General features: G+C 59.2%; 1 protein-coding gene across 1 annotated transcript in view; it reads left to right on the top strand.

Moving 5' to 3' along the window:
* TPCN2 (two pore segment channel 2) overlaps positions 1 to 15,871 on the top strand; it is a 41,559-nt gene extending 25,688 nt beyond the window's left edge. Inside the window, 16 exon segments of the mRNA XM_017515902.2 lie at positions 309 to 413; positions 955 to 1,052; positions 1,402 to 1,483; positions 1,680 to 1,766; positions 6,825 to 6,944; positions 7,076 to 7,135; positions 7,232 to 7,360; positions 8,050 to 8,099; positions 9,579 to 9,678; positions 11,449 to 11,520; positions 12,667 to 12,743; positions 13,122 to 13,203; positions 13,293 to 13,375; positions 13,940 to 14,021; positions 14,453 to 14,547; positions 15,229 to 15,871. Of these exon segments, the coding sequence (XP_017371391.1) occupies positions 309 to 413; positions 955 to 1,052; positions 1,402 to 1,483; positions 1,680 to 1,766; positions 6,825 to 6,944; positions 7,076 to 7,135; positions 7,232 to 7,360; positions 8,050 to 8,099; positions 9,579 to 9,678; positions 11,449 to 11,520; positions 12,667 to 12,743; positions 13,122 to 13,203; positions 13,293 to 13,375; positions 13,940 to 14,021; positions 14,453 to 14,547; positions 15,229 to 15,307 (1,401 nt within the window). The 3' untranslated portion in view covers positions 15,308 to 15,871.
* Positions 15,872 to 16,191: the final 320 nt, after the last annotated feature.

The following is a 16,191-nucleotide window of genomic DNA, read 5'->3' as shown; positions in this document are numbered from 1 at the left end:
AGCTCCACCCCAGGGAGCCCCACCCCAGAGCTCTACCCAGGGAGCCCCCACCCCACAGCTTCACCCCAGGGAACCCCCACCCCACAGCTTCACCCTCAGGGAGCCCCCACCCCAGAGCTCTACCCAGGGAGCCCCCACCCCACAGCTTCATCCCAGGGAGCCCCACTCCACACTCTGTTCTGTTACCGCCACTGACCTCGTGGTCCTACCCGTGACTGCGCTGGCCCGGCCACGTTCCATTTGCTAGGGGACACCCCCGGCACTGTGCTGTCCTGTGCCGGGCTGGCCTCGTGTTGGTTTTGCTGCAGCGCTGGTGGCCCCTCTGACTGTGGCTGTCTCCTCTTGAAGGAAGCCTGTTTCTGATGAACCTGCTGACGGCCATCATCTACAGTCAGTTCCGTGGCTACCTGATGGTGAGTGAGCGCCCCCATGCTGGCTGTGCCTGGAGCTCCCGGAGGCCAGGCAGGGTGTGGCTTGAGCTGGACAGCTGGTGACCCCTCGCCGGGGACCTTTGCTGGCATGGGTCCTGGTGGGATGGGAGGGCAGGGTTGCCGCCTCCAGTGGGTCAGCTGGGGATACTTTCGTGTTGTTGATCCCACCACCCAGTGTCTCAGTCCCTGCCAGGGGAAGCTGCCAGAGATGGCAACTCCCAGGACAGCAGACCCTAAACCCTCTTGACGGGGAGCTGGGGGCTCCCCCAGCACACAGAGGAGAAACACGGCCCAGTCTGCTGCATAGCGCACCTGTCGGGCACTGCCCTGTTCGGCCTGTCCCGGAAGTCTGTGGCAAGTGCTCTCATGCCCTTGGGGCGAGGGTTTGCCTCAGGCTGTGGGGGACTGTGCCCCTTCCAAGGCTGCCCCGACTCCCCCTCTCCCTGGTCCCCAGGGAGGGATGGGTCAGGGTTCTGAGCTGGGGGAGGGCTGATCCTGCCATTCACAGCCTTCCTCTTTACAGAAATCTCTCCAGACCTCACTGTTTCGGAGACGGCTGGGGACCCGGGCTGCCTTTGAAGTCCTGTCCTCCATGGCGGGGGAGGAAGGAGCCTTCCCTCAGTGAGTGCCAGGGCCAGGTGTTTATTCTGGGCTTCTTGTGCTCGGCCTGTGCCTGCCTCTGCTGGCTGGCACCCGACTCACAGAAACCACCATGCCCCTGGCGCTCCGTGGTTCCTGGCATCCTTGCCCTGAGTCTGTGCCTTTGTCTTCATGTCCCCCCACGGCCCCTGGACTGGTGAAGGGCTGAGTGGCCTGGCCTCCTCCTTGTCCCCCTTTGTGGCTCTTGTGGCCCGGAGGTGCAGAGTGGGTCCGTGGCAAAGCTCAGGCCAGACGCCAGGGCTGGAGGACCCAGGCCCGGATTCCTGGGGGCTGAGCTGGCTGTGCTCACTGGGCTGTGGTTTCCCTGCAGAGCTGGCGTGAAGCCCCAGAACTTGCTGCAGGTGCTTCAGGAGGTCCAGCTGGACAGCTCCCACAAAGAGGTCATGATGGAGGTACCCGCCCCCTGTCCCCTGCCCCCAGCCACCTCTGGGCTCCTCTCGGGAGGTCATTGGGGCTAGGAGCCCCTTTTCAGGACTAGGAGTGTGGCTTCAGGTCACCTGCAGGGTTCACAGCCCATCGGGGTGGGGCTGAGGCTGAGGGTGCTCCCCTTCCCGTGCGCCCAGCTGACTTGTGCTTCTCCCTCTGCAGCAGGTGCGCTCCTACGGCAGTGTCCCGCTCTCGGCTGATGAGTTTCAGAAACTGTTCAATGAGCTTGACAGGAGTGTGGTTAAAGAGGTAACCGGGGCCACGGCTGCCCAGGGAGGGGAGTGGGGGCTTTCCAGTTTCCACTGCCCGTGATCACACAGGAGGGAACTCTTCTAACGATCAGTGCTGGAATTCACCTGCCCAGGGATCCCGGCTCCTAGGATGGGAACTGGGAATGGAGATCTCTTTGGCTCCTGGTGACTGGGGAGATTTCTATGAAATTCACCAGACCCCAGGAACTGTCCTGAGCCCAGCCTGACACAGAGGAATCTTCCGAACGGTTTTCTCTGTTTCCATGACAGATCCTTTTCCTGTCTGTCCTTCCTCAGGAGGTCTGCACACTGGTCCTCTCCAAAGCCTTTGTCTTTTAGCCTTGACACAGGGTTACAAAGTTACCGGGTGGGCCTCATCATTTGGCTAAGTTCTGTGTCTAGAAGGCTTGGGCCAGGTGGGCGGAGACATTGGGAAACAGCCCAGGTGCTCACAGGCAGCCTAGGGGCTGCATGGGGCTGCCGTTCCAGCCACTTGGCCTCAGAGGACTGAGCCTCACAGGCAGTGTGGGGGCTGCATGGGGCTGCCGTTCCAGCCACTCGGCCTCAGAGGACTGAGCCTCACAGGCAGTGTGGGGGCTGCATGGGGCTGCCGTTCCAGCCACTCGGCCTCAGAGGACTGAGCCTCACAGGCAGTGTGGGGGCTGCATGGGGCTGCCGTTCCAGCCACTCGGCCTCAGAGGACTGAGCCTCACAGGCAGTGTGGGGGCTGCATGGGGCTGCTGTTCCAGCCACTCGGCCTCAGAGGACTGAGCTAGACCCTGAAACTTGGATGGGGCCGCGGCCACCTTCTAGTTCTGTCACTTTTCTTGTTTCCTCAGGCTGCTGGATGGTACCACAGACTGGGGCAGGGGTGGGGCTGAAGCGGCAGACATTTGTCCCCTCAGGTCCTGGCCATCTGTCCGAGGTCAAAGTGTCGCAGGCAGGTTCTTCCTGAGGCCTCCCCGTGGCTCGCAGACACCGCCTTCTCCCTGTGTCCTCACATGATCATCCCTCTGTGCGTCCTCAGCTCCTCTTCTTATGAAGACCATGTTCAGATTGGATTAGGGCCCATTCTCATGGCCTTGTTTTAACTAAATTACCTTTTAAAAGGCCCCGTCTCCAAATAGGGTCACATTCTGAGCTACTGGGGATTAGAGGTTTAAGATAGGAATTTTGAGGGAGACAAAATTCAGCCCATAGCAACTGTCATCTGCTGCAGGACTCGTCAGCCTCTGTGGCTGCAGGCCCCTATCAGAGGTGGTCTTCCAAATAACGTTTTCCTAAGGTCTTCCCAGACCTCTGGAGTCAGGCCCTGCCCCAGCCTGAGCCTGAGTGGCATGTGCTCATTCCCATCACCCTTTTGGGCATCCCCTTTAGGGCTGCATTTCTCCGTGGGGTGCCCACAGCCCCTTGGGGGAGGGAAGATGAATGTGGTGAGGATCAGCAGGTGGCGCTTTGAACATTCACGCCATCAAACCTCTGCTTGGGACAAGGCTGGGCAGTGTAGTGTCAACTTAAGGCTGACTTGAAGATAGGAAATTAACCTTACCAGGTGCAGATTTTGCAGAGACTGTGGAGATGGTTCTCAGATGACAGGAAATTAAGAAGCACCATTCTGGTCGGGCACTGTGGCTCACGCCTGTAATCCCAGCACTTTGGGAGGCTGAGGCAGGTGGATCACGAGGTCAGGAGTTCAAGACCAGCCTGACCAACATAGTGAAACCCCATCTCTAATAAAAATACAAAAAATTAGCCGAGTGTCATGGCAGGTGCCTATAATCCTAGCTACTCAGGAGGCTGAGGCAGGAGAGTCGCTTGAGCCCAGAAGGCGAAGGTTACAGTGAGCCAAGATCATGCCACTGCACTCCAGCCCGGAGGACAGTGCGAGACTCTGACTTGGAAAAAAAAAAAAAAAAGCACCATTCTAGATAATGGCTCTTGTCCTCGGGCCAGGGGTGTTTGGGGCTCAGGAAGCAACTCTTAGCGGCTGTGGTTGGCTGGGTTTGCTGTGATCCAGCCCCTTCCAGAGGCAGGTGGATGCAGGCTGGGAGAAGCCAGTCATCCTGAAGGTTCTGGAAAGGTGATTTTTGTTCTTCAGGGTTTGCTCCTGGTGTCCTCTGGGCCCTCTGGGCTCTCTCTGGGCAGTTTCTGCCATTCTGGAGGGTGCAGTTGAGTCTGGAGGGTGCAGTTGTCTAGAGCTGGCTTTCCCACCCCTTTCCAGCGTCAGGATTTAGTGAGAGCTGGAGAGGAGTTCCTCTCCTGTGAGGCTGCAGAGGAAGGGTGGGTGGATTGCTTTGCTCGTGACCCAGTAGAGCGGGCTCGTGTGCGCACAGAAGTGGGAAGGCCCAATGCGCAGGCCTGGCCCGATTCCCAGCCTGGCCGTCTCCCTGGAGGTCCTGGCGTTGCTGTTTCTTCCCAGGGCATCAAGCACTGGGCTTTGAGATAGGAGTTTGGGTTCCACAGGTTTTGGGAGCTGTGATATCCTTAATCTGGTTTTCTATACCTTCTTTCCCCAAAATGCTGACTGCAGAGGGGAGGCCGTCGTCCCTCGGTATCTGCAGGGGATTGGTTCAGGAGTCCACGTGCACACAAAATCCATGGATGGTTAAGTCCTTTATGCAAGACGACATAGTGTTTGCATATAACCTACACACATTCTCCCGTATACTTTAAATCATTTCTAGACTGATTATAGTACTTAGTACCTAGGAATGCTGTGGAAGTTTGGGGAATAATGGTAAGGAAAGCTTGTACATGCTCCACACAGATGCCTCTTCCCATGAGTTTTTTTTTTTTTTAAAAAGACGGGGTTTCACCATGTTGGTCAGGCTGGTCTTGAACTCCCAATCTCAGGTGATCCACCTGCCTTGGCCTCCAAAGTGCTTGGATTATAGGCGTGAGCCACTACGCCTGGCCTCCCTTGAGTATTTTTGATCTGCAGTTGGTTCAGTCTCTGGATGCAGAGCCCGCTGATGTGAAGGGCTGGCTGAACTTCAGGTTTGGGAGGCAGATAGATGCTTCTGGGGTTGCTGAGATTTGGGGCAGCCTGTGGGTTTGGAAGTACAAAGAGGTGCTTTCTGGGCAGGCTGACGTCATGGGAGCGCCAGCCTTTGTGAGAGCCCTCCCGTGTGGGGTCACTGCCTGGGCATCAGCCTGGCTGTGGCCGGGGGTAGGGGGGTGCATGCTGGTGAGCTTCAGAGGAGGTGCCCTGGCTGCTGCTGAAAGAGGTCTCCTCTTCCCCTGAGAGGCTTTGGGGTTAAAATGAGTAGCTGTTCATTATAGACAGCAGGGAAAAGTGGAAAACCCCCCTCACTGTCTTTCTACCCAGAGACAGCCACTTCCGTCATGTCTGTTATTCCTCAGTTACACAGGTAGCGTATGAATGCCTCTCTTTGCAGCATTTAAACGTTATAGATAATGTTAAGTCTCTCTGGGCCAAGGCGTCAGTCTGGTTTCCATAGAAACTGTAGCATGCGGAAGTGTCAACTATGATGAAAGAGTAACTGGAAGATGTAAGGAAACTGTGGTGTCCTTGGGCTCAGGGAGGTATGTGAGGAAGGATGAACCTGGAAGGGGGCCCTCCCAAAGCCGGGGTTCAGACCTCTTGAGAGAAGGTGTGGTTTAGACACAGGAACGCAGAGACGTTCACTGGTGTCCCTGGTCTGCAGTTGGTCTGTGGTCACTGGGCAGGCAGGAGGCCACCCTCCCGGGTGCAGCAGGCCCAGGCTCTGAGCAGGCAGTGGCATGGGTCTGCCGAGGGAATTGGGTAGCAAGGTGGGCAGGTGGCCTTGGGCGCTGGTTTCTGCATTGAGGACCCGGGGAAGCTGGGAAATTTTGGGGAGGTCAGGCCACGGCCGTAGGTGGCCTGGAGACTGTGCGTCCCGGACAGAGCATCTCCACATGTGCTTCACACCACACCCCGATCCCCTATGTGGCATCCAGAAACCGCAGGGGAGCCTTGCTGTCCTGCTGCGTCTCTCCAACCCCCCCGCTGAGACAGCCTCAGCCCTGCTCGCTGTGGACGAGACGCTGAAGGGGGCTCTGCCTGTTGTGGCCGAGTGCGTATCAAGGGGGCGCCCGGGAGGTGAGAGGAAGTGCGTCCGCTGTGCGCACCGCCCGTTTGGGTTTCACTCCAAAATAGCCTCTCTATTCAACTGGATATTTTGGGGTTTTCCTTCCGGTCTTTTCCCTGTGTCATTTCAGGCATGTATAGGTACTTGCGGAGACACTCACGCTGTTCTTCTCTGACATTTACATGAAGCGTCACAGTTTTCAGTCCGCAGCCTGCCCGTTTGCTCAGCCGTGTCTCCTTGCCCTCCATTGTCATAGGGACTTTTGTGGGGGTGAGCAGTAGCCACTTGTCACTTGTAGCTGTGGAGCACTTGACACATGGATGTTGCCGCTGACAAACTGAGTGCTGAATTTTATTGCGTTGAAATGTTCGCGAACTAGCCACTGGTGGCCAGTGGCTCCTGCGTGGGACGGTGGCGCGGGTGCCCTTGCTGAGGAACGTGTAGGCAGTCCCCATTACTAACCTCGTGCACACGTGGATGTGTTTCAAGGAGGCTGCTGAGCATGGACAGTGCTGGGTCTCACGAGGGTCCTGACGGTCGCAGTGGCTGCCCGTCTGCCCCCATGACCCCCACTGCCTTCTGCTGCTGCCAGCCGCAGTCCAGGAGTTGCTTCTGTGCTGTTTCTGCAGCTGTGAGCACATCACTTACATGTGTTTTTCACGCAGCCTTTTTTTTTTTTTTTAATCAGGGCGACACTTTGCATACATTTCAGGTGACTCTGATACCACAGCGTGGTTTCCTTACGCTCTCAGTGGATGCTTCAGTTACTTCTGTTTCTCTCTTGCTGTTGCAAAGACACCTGAGATGAACACCTTTGTGTCTAGAGCGATTTCTGTGTCGGGTTATTTCCTGTGGCTGGATAGATAGCACTGGGATGAGGTAGGAAAAAGTCAAGTCCCAGAATGAGAGGGCATGGGCATTTTTGGGCTGTGACAGCCGCGGCTGCTGGACTGTGCTTCTGAGCGAGTGTGTTCTCCACCCAGCACCCGCCGAGGCCCGCGTACCGGTCCCCATTTCTGCAGAGCGCCCAGTTCCTCTTTGGCCACTACTACTTCGACTACCTGGGGAACCTCATCGCCCTGGCAAACCTGGTGTCCATTTGCGTGAGTGCGGATTTGCCCCAGAGCTGGCATGGAGGAGGCTGTTCCTGCCCGCCTTGTGCACGAGCCTGCCCCTCCTGCCTTGCCCGGCGCTGTGCTGGGCCTGCGGCGAGCCCTCTCCTCTGGCCTCACAGGTGTTCCTGGTGTTGGATGCAGACGTGCTACCTGCTGAGCGTGATGACTTCGTCCTGGGGGTAAGCTCTGAGCTGCTCCCTGTCAGGGCCAGGGGGAGGCTGGGCAGGGCTGGCAGCCCCGGGGCCCCATGCTGGGCACCTCTCCTGCCCTTTCAGATTCTCAACTGCGTCTTCATCGTGTACTACCTGCTGGAGCTGCTGCTCAAGGTCTTTGCCCTGGGCCTGCGAGGGTACCTGTCCTACCCCAGCAACGTGTTTGACGGGCTCCTTACCGTAGTCCTCCTGGTAAAGTGGGTGCACCTGAGGCTGGCCCCTCCTGGGCGGGTGGGTGAATGCCACCTGGGCACTGTGTGGGCCCATCTCAGGTCTCCCCTGAGGACCAGAGGCTGTGGGAAGGTGGGCTCCTGCTCTCAGTGATGAGGGCTGGTTTCCCTGCTGGCCGAGTTGCTCAGCAGGCAGCTGGTGGGGGCTCTGGGAGGCTGGGTTTCCACTGCATCCGAGTGTAAGCATGGGTGGAGTGAGGGGCCGGGGGGCTCTCAGGCACCTAGGGTGTTCTCGGAAAACGCTTACACTTCTTCCCCAGTTCCTGTGGGAGTGAGGGGATGTCGCGTTCAGTGTGTGTGTCATAAGCAGCCACATCAGAGTGACATTTGCTGTAGCTGGCAGGCCCTTGGGCACACGGGCAAAGAGAAATTTGAGAAGGGCTCTGTGGTCTGTCCTTGACTCAGCAACTTCTCTGCCGTCCCCACCACCCCAGTTCGTGCAGTCCCCTGATTCCTGAGGCCAGGGTGTCTTTCCAGCTGAAGGAAGTCCCGACATCTGGAACCAACTCATGGGGTCAAGGACCAAGCTCTGATTTCTCCCCAAAAGCCCCTTTTGGGGAGAATATGCTAGAGATGAGCTTTGTAATTCCTTTCAGGGCCTCCCAGATTAGCGTTGCTGTAGCGAAGCCTTCTTTTCTTTTGTAATTAAAGGTTTTGGAGATCTCAACTCTGGCCGTGTACCGATTGCCGCACCCAGGCTGGTATGTGACTGGACAGAACTGAGGGCGGCTACAGCAAACACCACCCCCACCTAGTGTCCCTGGGAGGGTCTCCACGGCGTCTGGGGGTGCGGCCTGCCCGCTGGGTCTGCTCTGATGCTAGGGCAGACCCTGTGATGGTGGAACGGGTGGGCTGATCCTGCGGTAGAGGCTGTGTCGGGGCAGGTCCCTGGCGTTGCTCTGGGGGCCTCTCTCCAGAAGCCGCCGTTCCCCCTTGGAGGCACCTTCCAGGGTAGCAGTGGGCTCCTCCTCCCAGTGCACGTGCTGGGGGCTGGAAGCAGAGATGCCCTGGCTCAGGTCTCAGGGGAACTATGATCACTGGGGTTAGACTGGGCCCTTCTGTTGGTGGGAAGGTCCTTGGAAGAGCTCCCAATTTGCAGTGTGACCTTGAGTCATCACCTCCGACTCTGGACATCACTTTAGCCCCTTAAAGTAGTGGAGCCAGCGCCCGGGGCTCAGTGAACTCTGATGCTGTGTACTGATTCCCCACTGCCCAGGGTTCTGTCCACGAAGAGACTAACTGGGTGTGGACCCTGAAAGCCTCATGGCACAGCAGGGCCATCAGCCAGGCTGCTCTGCCCTGGGAGCGTGGCTCCTGGGTGCCCGTCATGAGACAGGAGGGGAGGGCACAGGACCCAACAGGCACACATGCCAGTCTCAGCCCCGTGGTCAGGCCTGGCTCCTTGGGTCTCTGTGCTCTGTCATCTATCCCACTGCCTGGGGAGCAGCTGGGAATCGCTTGTTGGGGGTGGGGACGGTGACCAGCAAGAGCCTTGCTGTTCCGTCACCTCCCCAGGAAGCCCCCCAGGACTTAGGAAGGTGGGTAGTGCCACCGTGCTGTGTCATGGGGCTGGGGTCGCCTCATCTTTGATGCGCACTGAGCATGTGGGCTGCACTTTGGCTGAGTCTTTACCTTGGGGGCTCACAATCTGAATGAGAATGGGTTTAAGTTTCAACAGAAATGAAAGCACAGAAAGACCAAGTGGGGTGTGGTTCAGGGATGGGGTCAGGGTCAGGGTCATGTGACAGGAGATGGGTGATGGGGCAGGAGGTGGGGGATGCGGCCGGCACAGGGAGGCGGGCAGGAGACATGGGCTCACGCAGTTCTGCCGGGGCCTGAGCTGGAGCAGGTCTCAGCGTCTGGAACCTCAGTGGCCTCCCGTGTGGATGGAGGGTCTGTAGAAGGAGGGCTGCCGGCCTACCTTTGAGGGCTAGGTGGGAAGGTATTGGGGCGATGGGGGTCGCCCGGGGGCTGCAGGTGGAAGCCTAGCAGTGAGTGGCCCTGGCTCTGCCCTCTCGCCGCCCTGCAGAGGCTTTTCTGCTCGGTGTTGGCTCCTGGCGTGCCCTGTTGCCCTCTCTGTGCCTCCATCCGTCCAGAAGCCCACCACGCATCTCCTTGTTCCCTCCCTGTGGGGCTCCTGGGCCCCTCCCAACCCGCCTCCCTCCCTTGTCTGTCCCCAGGAGGCCGGAGATGCTGGGCCTGCTGTCGCTGTGGGACATGACCCGCATGCTGAACATGCTTATCGTGTTCCGTTTCCTGCGTATCATCCCCAATGTGAAGGTGCGTGCGGCCACCCCCACCCCGCACTCGCTTGCCCTCCTGGCTCACGCTGCTGTGTTGCGCCAGGATGGGTGAGCCTGGGGCAGGGAGGGCCTGAGGACTGTGCCTGTCACCCCGGGCCCCCGGGCTGCACCCTCGCCTCTGCCATGTTCTTGTGATGCCGGGGTAGGGTCATCAGAAGCGGGAGAGCCAGCTGTGCGTCTCCGGGTGGGGACAGCAAAGCGGGTGAGGGTGTGGCGGGTGATGCTTTGGCCGGCGGTGGGAGCAGCTGCATGCTCTTGGAACCTTGGGCATCCCAGCGCTCCCCCAGGTTGCTGAGGTTCCCAGAAGGGCCTTTGCCGTGACTCCCAGGGTGCTAGTAATGAGGGGCAGAGTACCCCTGGCCAGGGATCTTGTTTCCAGGATTCCCTCCTGTGGGCACAGGTGGCTCGTGACCGTCTCTGAGCCCTGGTTTCTCTTAATGCACCTGTTAGGAGCAGTGGGCACCTTGAAGGGGCAGGCAGGCGGGGTGGCGGGTTCTGGATCTCACTGCTCCTGCCTCCATGTCCTAACACCCCTCTTCTGGGTGTCCAGGTCCTTCCTCTGTCCCTGTTCATCCTTCCTCTGAGCTGTATACCTGTCCCATCTGGAATTATGTCCCACTTGAAGGCAGCTCAGGAGTCCTGATCCTTCCTGGGGGGCTGCTGTGCTGGGGCCTACATACACACACGTACACATGTTCACACATCATTATACACAACCATACAGGCACACACAATCACACGTATACACAATATAGCCATGCACATGTGATCTCACACATAGCCACATATGTGACCATGCATATGCATACACAAGCCCTCACAGGCACGTGTGATCAGTCACACGTATACAGCCACATTTGCATGCAATACACACGCCATGATGCGCACACACACACACACATTAATACACCTGTATCAGCATAACCACACACAGATCATCGCATACAAATATACATGTGAGCTCATGCCTGTATGAGACGCATGATCGTATGTGCACACATATGCAGTAAGGTGTCAGTGTCACCGGCGGGTTCTCGGGAACTGACTTTAAGGGAAGTGTTGCACAGCAGGCCCTGGAATAATGTCATTTTGATTGAAGTCACAGTTTTGTAGGACTTCTCACGTGAGTGTATACATGCTCATGATGACACACGTGTGCACACGTACATGCTTACTGGTGTCCACTGTGGCGTTCAGCTGTATTTTTACTTTGGAGGGGTTGCTGGGGCTGCGCTGCTACTGGGATGAGTGGCCCTTTGGCGCTGGGGCTCTGCTGGGTCTGAGGCCCCTTCTCAGACTCATCTCCTGTGGGTGGTTCTGCACCTCCAGCTCTGCATGTCTTTGGCGCCCCCAGGCTGCAGAGCAGCTGACCCAGCCGCAGTGGTGGGCAGGCAGGGAAGGGCTTCCCAGAGGGCGTGAAGTCAGTGCTTGAATAGACTGGGGTGGAGGTGCTGGGACGGGGAGCGCATGAGTGAGAGAGTGCGGGTGGGTGATGCCAGCATGTGGGGAGGCGTGGGGGACGATGCCGGTGCTGGGGTGTGCGGTGTGTAAGGGTGGACGTGGGGGCCCGTCAGGCTATGTGGTGTGTAGAGCCGTGTGCGCGTGGCTGTGGGTCCAGGTGTGTGCGTGGGTTGGTGGTCATTGGCCTGCCCGTCTTGCCTTTCTGTTGATCAGGGTGGTGGGCTGGGATGGTGTCCCCTCCGTGGGGCCAGGACGTGTAAGGGCTGTGCTCTCTTCTTGTCCTCAGCCGATGGCCGTGGTGGCCAGCACCGTCCTGGGCCTGGTGCAGAACATGCGTGCGTTTGGCGGGATCTTGGTGGTGAGTCCCGGCTGCTACTGGTGGCGGGCGTGCGCGGGAGTGGGAGGCTGGGAGGCTGGCAGGCTGGCAGGCTGGCGGAGGCAGTGCTGGGCCGCTTACTGCTCTGTCTGCAGGAAGGTTCCTGGGTTCCGACAGCACCAGGTTCCTGAGGCCAGGGTAGTACAGGGCCGGGGGAAGAAGCCAGAGGCCTCCCCTTCTTTGCAGAGCAGGGAGCTCGGGGTGGTGTGGCTGGTGGCCCTGCCTCAGCGCACTTCCCTCCCACGCCAGAGACTGTTGGGGAACTTGAGTCTCTCGTGTTTTCTGGGTTGTGGCCTCGTTGAGAAATGAATGACAGAAATGCAAGAGGCACAGGAGTTTGCCTCCAGGGACCCCGCAGCCCACACAAGCCCTAGGTGAGGACGTAGTCGAGGCTCCTTTCTTAGAGGGATTTCAGGGACTTGCAGCCATGTTTGCTGAGCGAGAGCTGTGGACACCTGGGCCCCCCCTGCTGAGGAGCCAGTCTGCTCTGCTTGGTGGCCGGGCTCAGGCAGGAGAGGGGCCTGTGACCAGGCAGGCCCAGAGCCGCTCCGTGTGGAGTGACAGGAAGCCCGGCTGCACTTGAGGCAGTTTTGCCCTTTTATTCTGACCACTTTGAGTTAGGGACCACTGGGTGGGAAGGCGTCCCCGGGGACCGCGGGGTCCTCTGGGCTGGACCCCAGGTGTCCCTCGAGGCTCTGGAAATAGACGCCGGGATGAGAATCATGCCTCAGGCACTGTCTGCGCAGTCCCTAACTTGCACAGCAGAGGAAACTGAGGCCCAGAAAGGGGACCAGGTTAGTCCAGGGCATGTATCCCTCCACTCTCTGCTGATGCATGTTAGGGATAGGCCTGGGGTGGGCGGGCAGCCTGCCCCCTAACTGTGGCAGCCAGGATACCTGGGGGCAAGGCCCCGGTTCCCGTAGGAGCTCCGTGACCACCCCTGTCTGAGCCCCACTGCCTCTGTGGAGCTGCCAGCCCGGGGGAAGGCCAGTTGTACGTGTTTTGAAGTGGCAGCCAGGCTGGAACCCCAGCCCTGGGCAGAGGAACCCGGCCTCACAGGCATCAGCCTGGCTTTGTGGTTCTGTCTGAGGGTGGGGGCTGACCAGTCCTGGACCCCTGGCCCCCCAGGTGGTCTACTACATATTTGCCATCATTGGGATCAACTTGTTTCGAGGCGTGATTGTGGCTCCTCCTGGGAACAGCAGGTGAGTTGGGGTCTGAGGTGCCATGGGGAGTGTCTCGGGTGCCGGGGTTGGGGGAGGCCTTTGTGGTGGCCTTGGTGGGCTCCGTGTCTCAGGAGAGGAGGGCGTTCTCCTAGGTCCTTCATCTCCTCCCTCCACCCTCTTTTCCCTGACCCCCGATTTCCACCTCCATTCCGCGCCTCTCCCAGAAGCCTTTGCCTGGAGTCCCTGCTGAACACATTTCTCCTGGCCTGCTCAGAGCAGCACTCTCTCCGCCCCCCACCCCCTGCATCCCAGTCTGGACCTCAGGCCAGGCTGAGCACGCCAGCAGAGGAGGGGGTGGAAGGTGCTGGGCCTCAGAACCTGGAGCCCCCCCCGACTCAGCTGTGCTGTGTCCCCCAGCCTGGCCCCTGCCAATGGCTCTGCGCCCTGTGGGAGCTTCGAGCAGCTGGAGTACTGGGCCAACAACTTCGATGACTTTGCGGTGAGCGCTGTGCCCTGCCCACCCCTGCTCCCCTGCTCCTCCCCTCCCCACCTCTGGGCCCTCCTGGACCGGCGGTTTCTGCCCCGCAGGCTGCCCTGGTCACTCTGTGGAACTTGATGGTGGTGAACAACTGGCAGGTGCTCCTGGATGCCTTCCGGCGCTACTCGGGCCCGTGAGTCCCGTCTCCCCGACGGCGGCGTGTTTCTCCGTGCAGCCTGTGGGTTCTCGCCTCCTGGCACGCTGCACGGATGCCCTGAGCTGGGCTGGGACGGGGTCCGCCAGCGTGGCGTCCTGGCTGGCCTTGCCTCGGCCCCGTGCGTGGCCACATCGTGACTCTCAGCATGGTGGCTGCTGACTCTGGGTTTACACTTTCTGGAGGTCGTTGTTGTGTCTGGGGCTTCTGAGGAATTCCTTGGGGCTGGGGGAGCTGCGGGGAGGCTGAGTGAAGTAGATAGTTGAGGTATCTGTGAGCTTGAAGAGCTCAGATGGCCCCAGCACCTGGTCCCGGCTTTTACTCCCAGTGCCGCCTCCTGCTGGCCCAGCTCCTGTGGCAGCCTGCTGCACGTTTCTAGGCCTTGGCTGGGTCATTTCTGAGATGGAAATAGTGGTGTCGTCTGCATCCTGGCGTGCGCGGCTGAATGCCTGAGAGCTGTCCCAACCACACAGCGGCGGTGTTTCTGTTGGGTGGTCTCGCTCTGATCACCGTGGTTCACGGGTGGGCCTCTGTCCTCCGCAGGTGGTCCAAGATCTATTTTGTGTTGTGGTGGCTGGTGTCGTCGGTCATCTGGGTCAACCTGTTTCTGGCCCTGATTCTGGAGGTATCGGAAATCCCCACCCAGGCTGTTCTCCGTGGCGGTTTGTTTCTAATGTGCTCTTGATGGGTCTGAGGCCGCTGGCTGGGCCTGCCTGGCACTTTGGTGGGAGAGTTGTGCTGGGTTAGGCGGGTCCTGAGTGAGGCTGGGCCTTCCCATGAGGCTCAGTGCTGCCTGCCCTGGCTGCTGGTGCCTTGGGGGACGCTCCTGACGTCTGGGCTGTGGGGATGCTCAGGCCCCCAGGCGAGCCTGAAGGAGGGACTTGGTCACCGGCACCAGTAGGAGCCAGTAGCTTCATGGGGCCTGCGCCTGGGTGTCCAGGGTGGATGGCTCAGCCCCCTTGGTGGGTGCCAGGCTGACCCTGGAGGGCCGGGGATGGGGCCAGGCTGCTTTCACTCGGGGCCTACACTCACTGACCACTCCCTCCTGCTTACCAGAACTTCCTTCATAAGTGGGACCCCCGCAGCCACCTGCAGCCCCTTGCTGGGACCCCGGAGGCCACCTACCAGATGACTGTGGAGCTCATGTTCAGGTGTGTGGGTGGGGAAGGCACTTCTGTGTGGCCCCTGGGGTGTGAAGCCAAGAGCTGGGGGTGGAGGGACCAAGGTGGTGGCAGGCCCTGATGGCCCTCCTCCACTACCTTGCCGTCCTCCCCCTCCGCCTCCTCCTCCCCCTCCGTCCAGTTATCTGGCTTTGGTCCTGTGCCACAGGGGAGAAGTTCGGAGCTGGCTCGGGGACTCCCTTCTCCTGGCACTGGGGTCATGGCCTTTGTCCTGCTCTGCTGCTCTTGGATCGGGCATATTTAAGGAACCGTCTTCAGGGTCCATTGGATCCTGTTGGATGTAAACAGGGGACCCGAGGAAACCACACCCATCTCTTCTGGCAGCTTTGAGATGGTTCCTCTGCTAGTCCTGAAAAGTGACCGCCCAGAGGCGGCCCTGCTTTGGGGCCTCTGTGCCTCCCACGAGGGGCTGCTGAGTTGCTGCGGCCAAGCCCCTGGTCCTGCCAGCCAGCGGGAAGACGTGGGCCCTGGGCTTTTCAGAATGCTGGGTAGACATTTCTAGTGGCTGCATCCATCCTGAGGCTGACTGGAGTCCCATGTCCCTGTGACACTGACTCTGCTTGTGTTGCTAAGCGCTGCTCCCTTGTTCTTCTGAGTGTGCCAGTCTCCCCGCTTTATAGGCCCCTGTTGTGCATCTCCTCAATTCCACAGGGATGTTCTGGAGGAGCCCAAGGAGGATGAGCTGACAGAGAGGCTGAGCCACCACCCGCACCTGCGACTGTGCAGGTGACGTCTGGGCTGCCGTCCCAGCCTGGGTGGCAGGAGAGAGAGGCTGGCCTACGCAGGCGCCCATCGTGAAGAGGCGGCCGTGTATGGCCGGCCAAGCTAGAAGAGACCTTTCCTTTGACGGCCAACCAAGCTGGGGAGGAGGAACCACGTCCTTTGTGCGCGGGCTGACAACCGTCTTCAGAACGGCTGCTGGTGCTTCAGGAAGGTGACGCACTTCGCCTGCGTTTAGAGCTGCGTTAGTGAGAATTCCCTCGCAGACTCCACAGGGACCTTTCAGACGGGCAAGAAGCAGCGGCCTCCCCGTGCCCTGCAGCTCCCGTGTTGTCTTCGCCGCCAGCGGCCCTCGGGGCCCAGAGGCCTGCCCAGGGGTGCACAAGTTAACCGGTGGAGTTCCAGGGCAGCCAGGCGGGGGTGCTGGTGGTTTGCCATGGAGAGAACCTTGACTGTGTTTTGTTATTTTATGGCTTGTATGAGTGTGACTGGGTGTGTGTTTCTTTAGGGGCCTTATGGCCAATAATTTTCATCAATAAGTCTTGCAAAGAATGGGATTGTCATTCTTACTTCAGTGCAATTCCTGCTTCTCTGGAGTAGGGTTGTTGTGTTAAGTTGGTTGGGTTGTGCACTGCACAAGGGCACGTGGCTGTGAGGCGTATCCTGGCATGGGCCATCTACCTGCAGTGAGGGGCACCTTTTCTGTCTTGGTCAAAGGCATGTATACCAATGGTGGCCTTACTTTCTGTGTTCTTAGGGTGTGTGGCAGGGGGCCTGGTGGGGAGGTGGGAAAAGTGAGCAGTGTGTGGAAAGCCACATTGTCACCTGATGCACACTAGGTCCAGATTGTCCAATGGTTTCTCACTTCAGGTGCCAACTCACACAGCTGGTATT

The sequence above is a fragment of the Cebus imitator genome, unplaced genomic scaffold (genome assembly GCF_001604975.1).
Source record: "Cebus imitator isolate Cc_AM_T3 unplaced genomic scaffold, Cebus_imitator-1.0 Scaffold564, whole genome shotgun sequence".
NCBI classification, from domain to species: domain Eukaryota; kingdom Metazoa; phylum Chordata; class Mammalia; order Primates; family Cebidae; genus Cebus; species Cebus imitator.
This window is presented reverse-complemented; position numbering and strand designations above follow the sequence as displayed.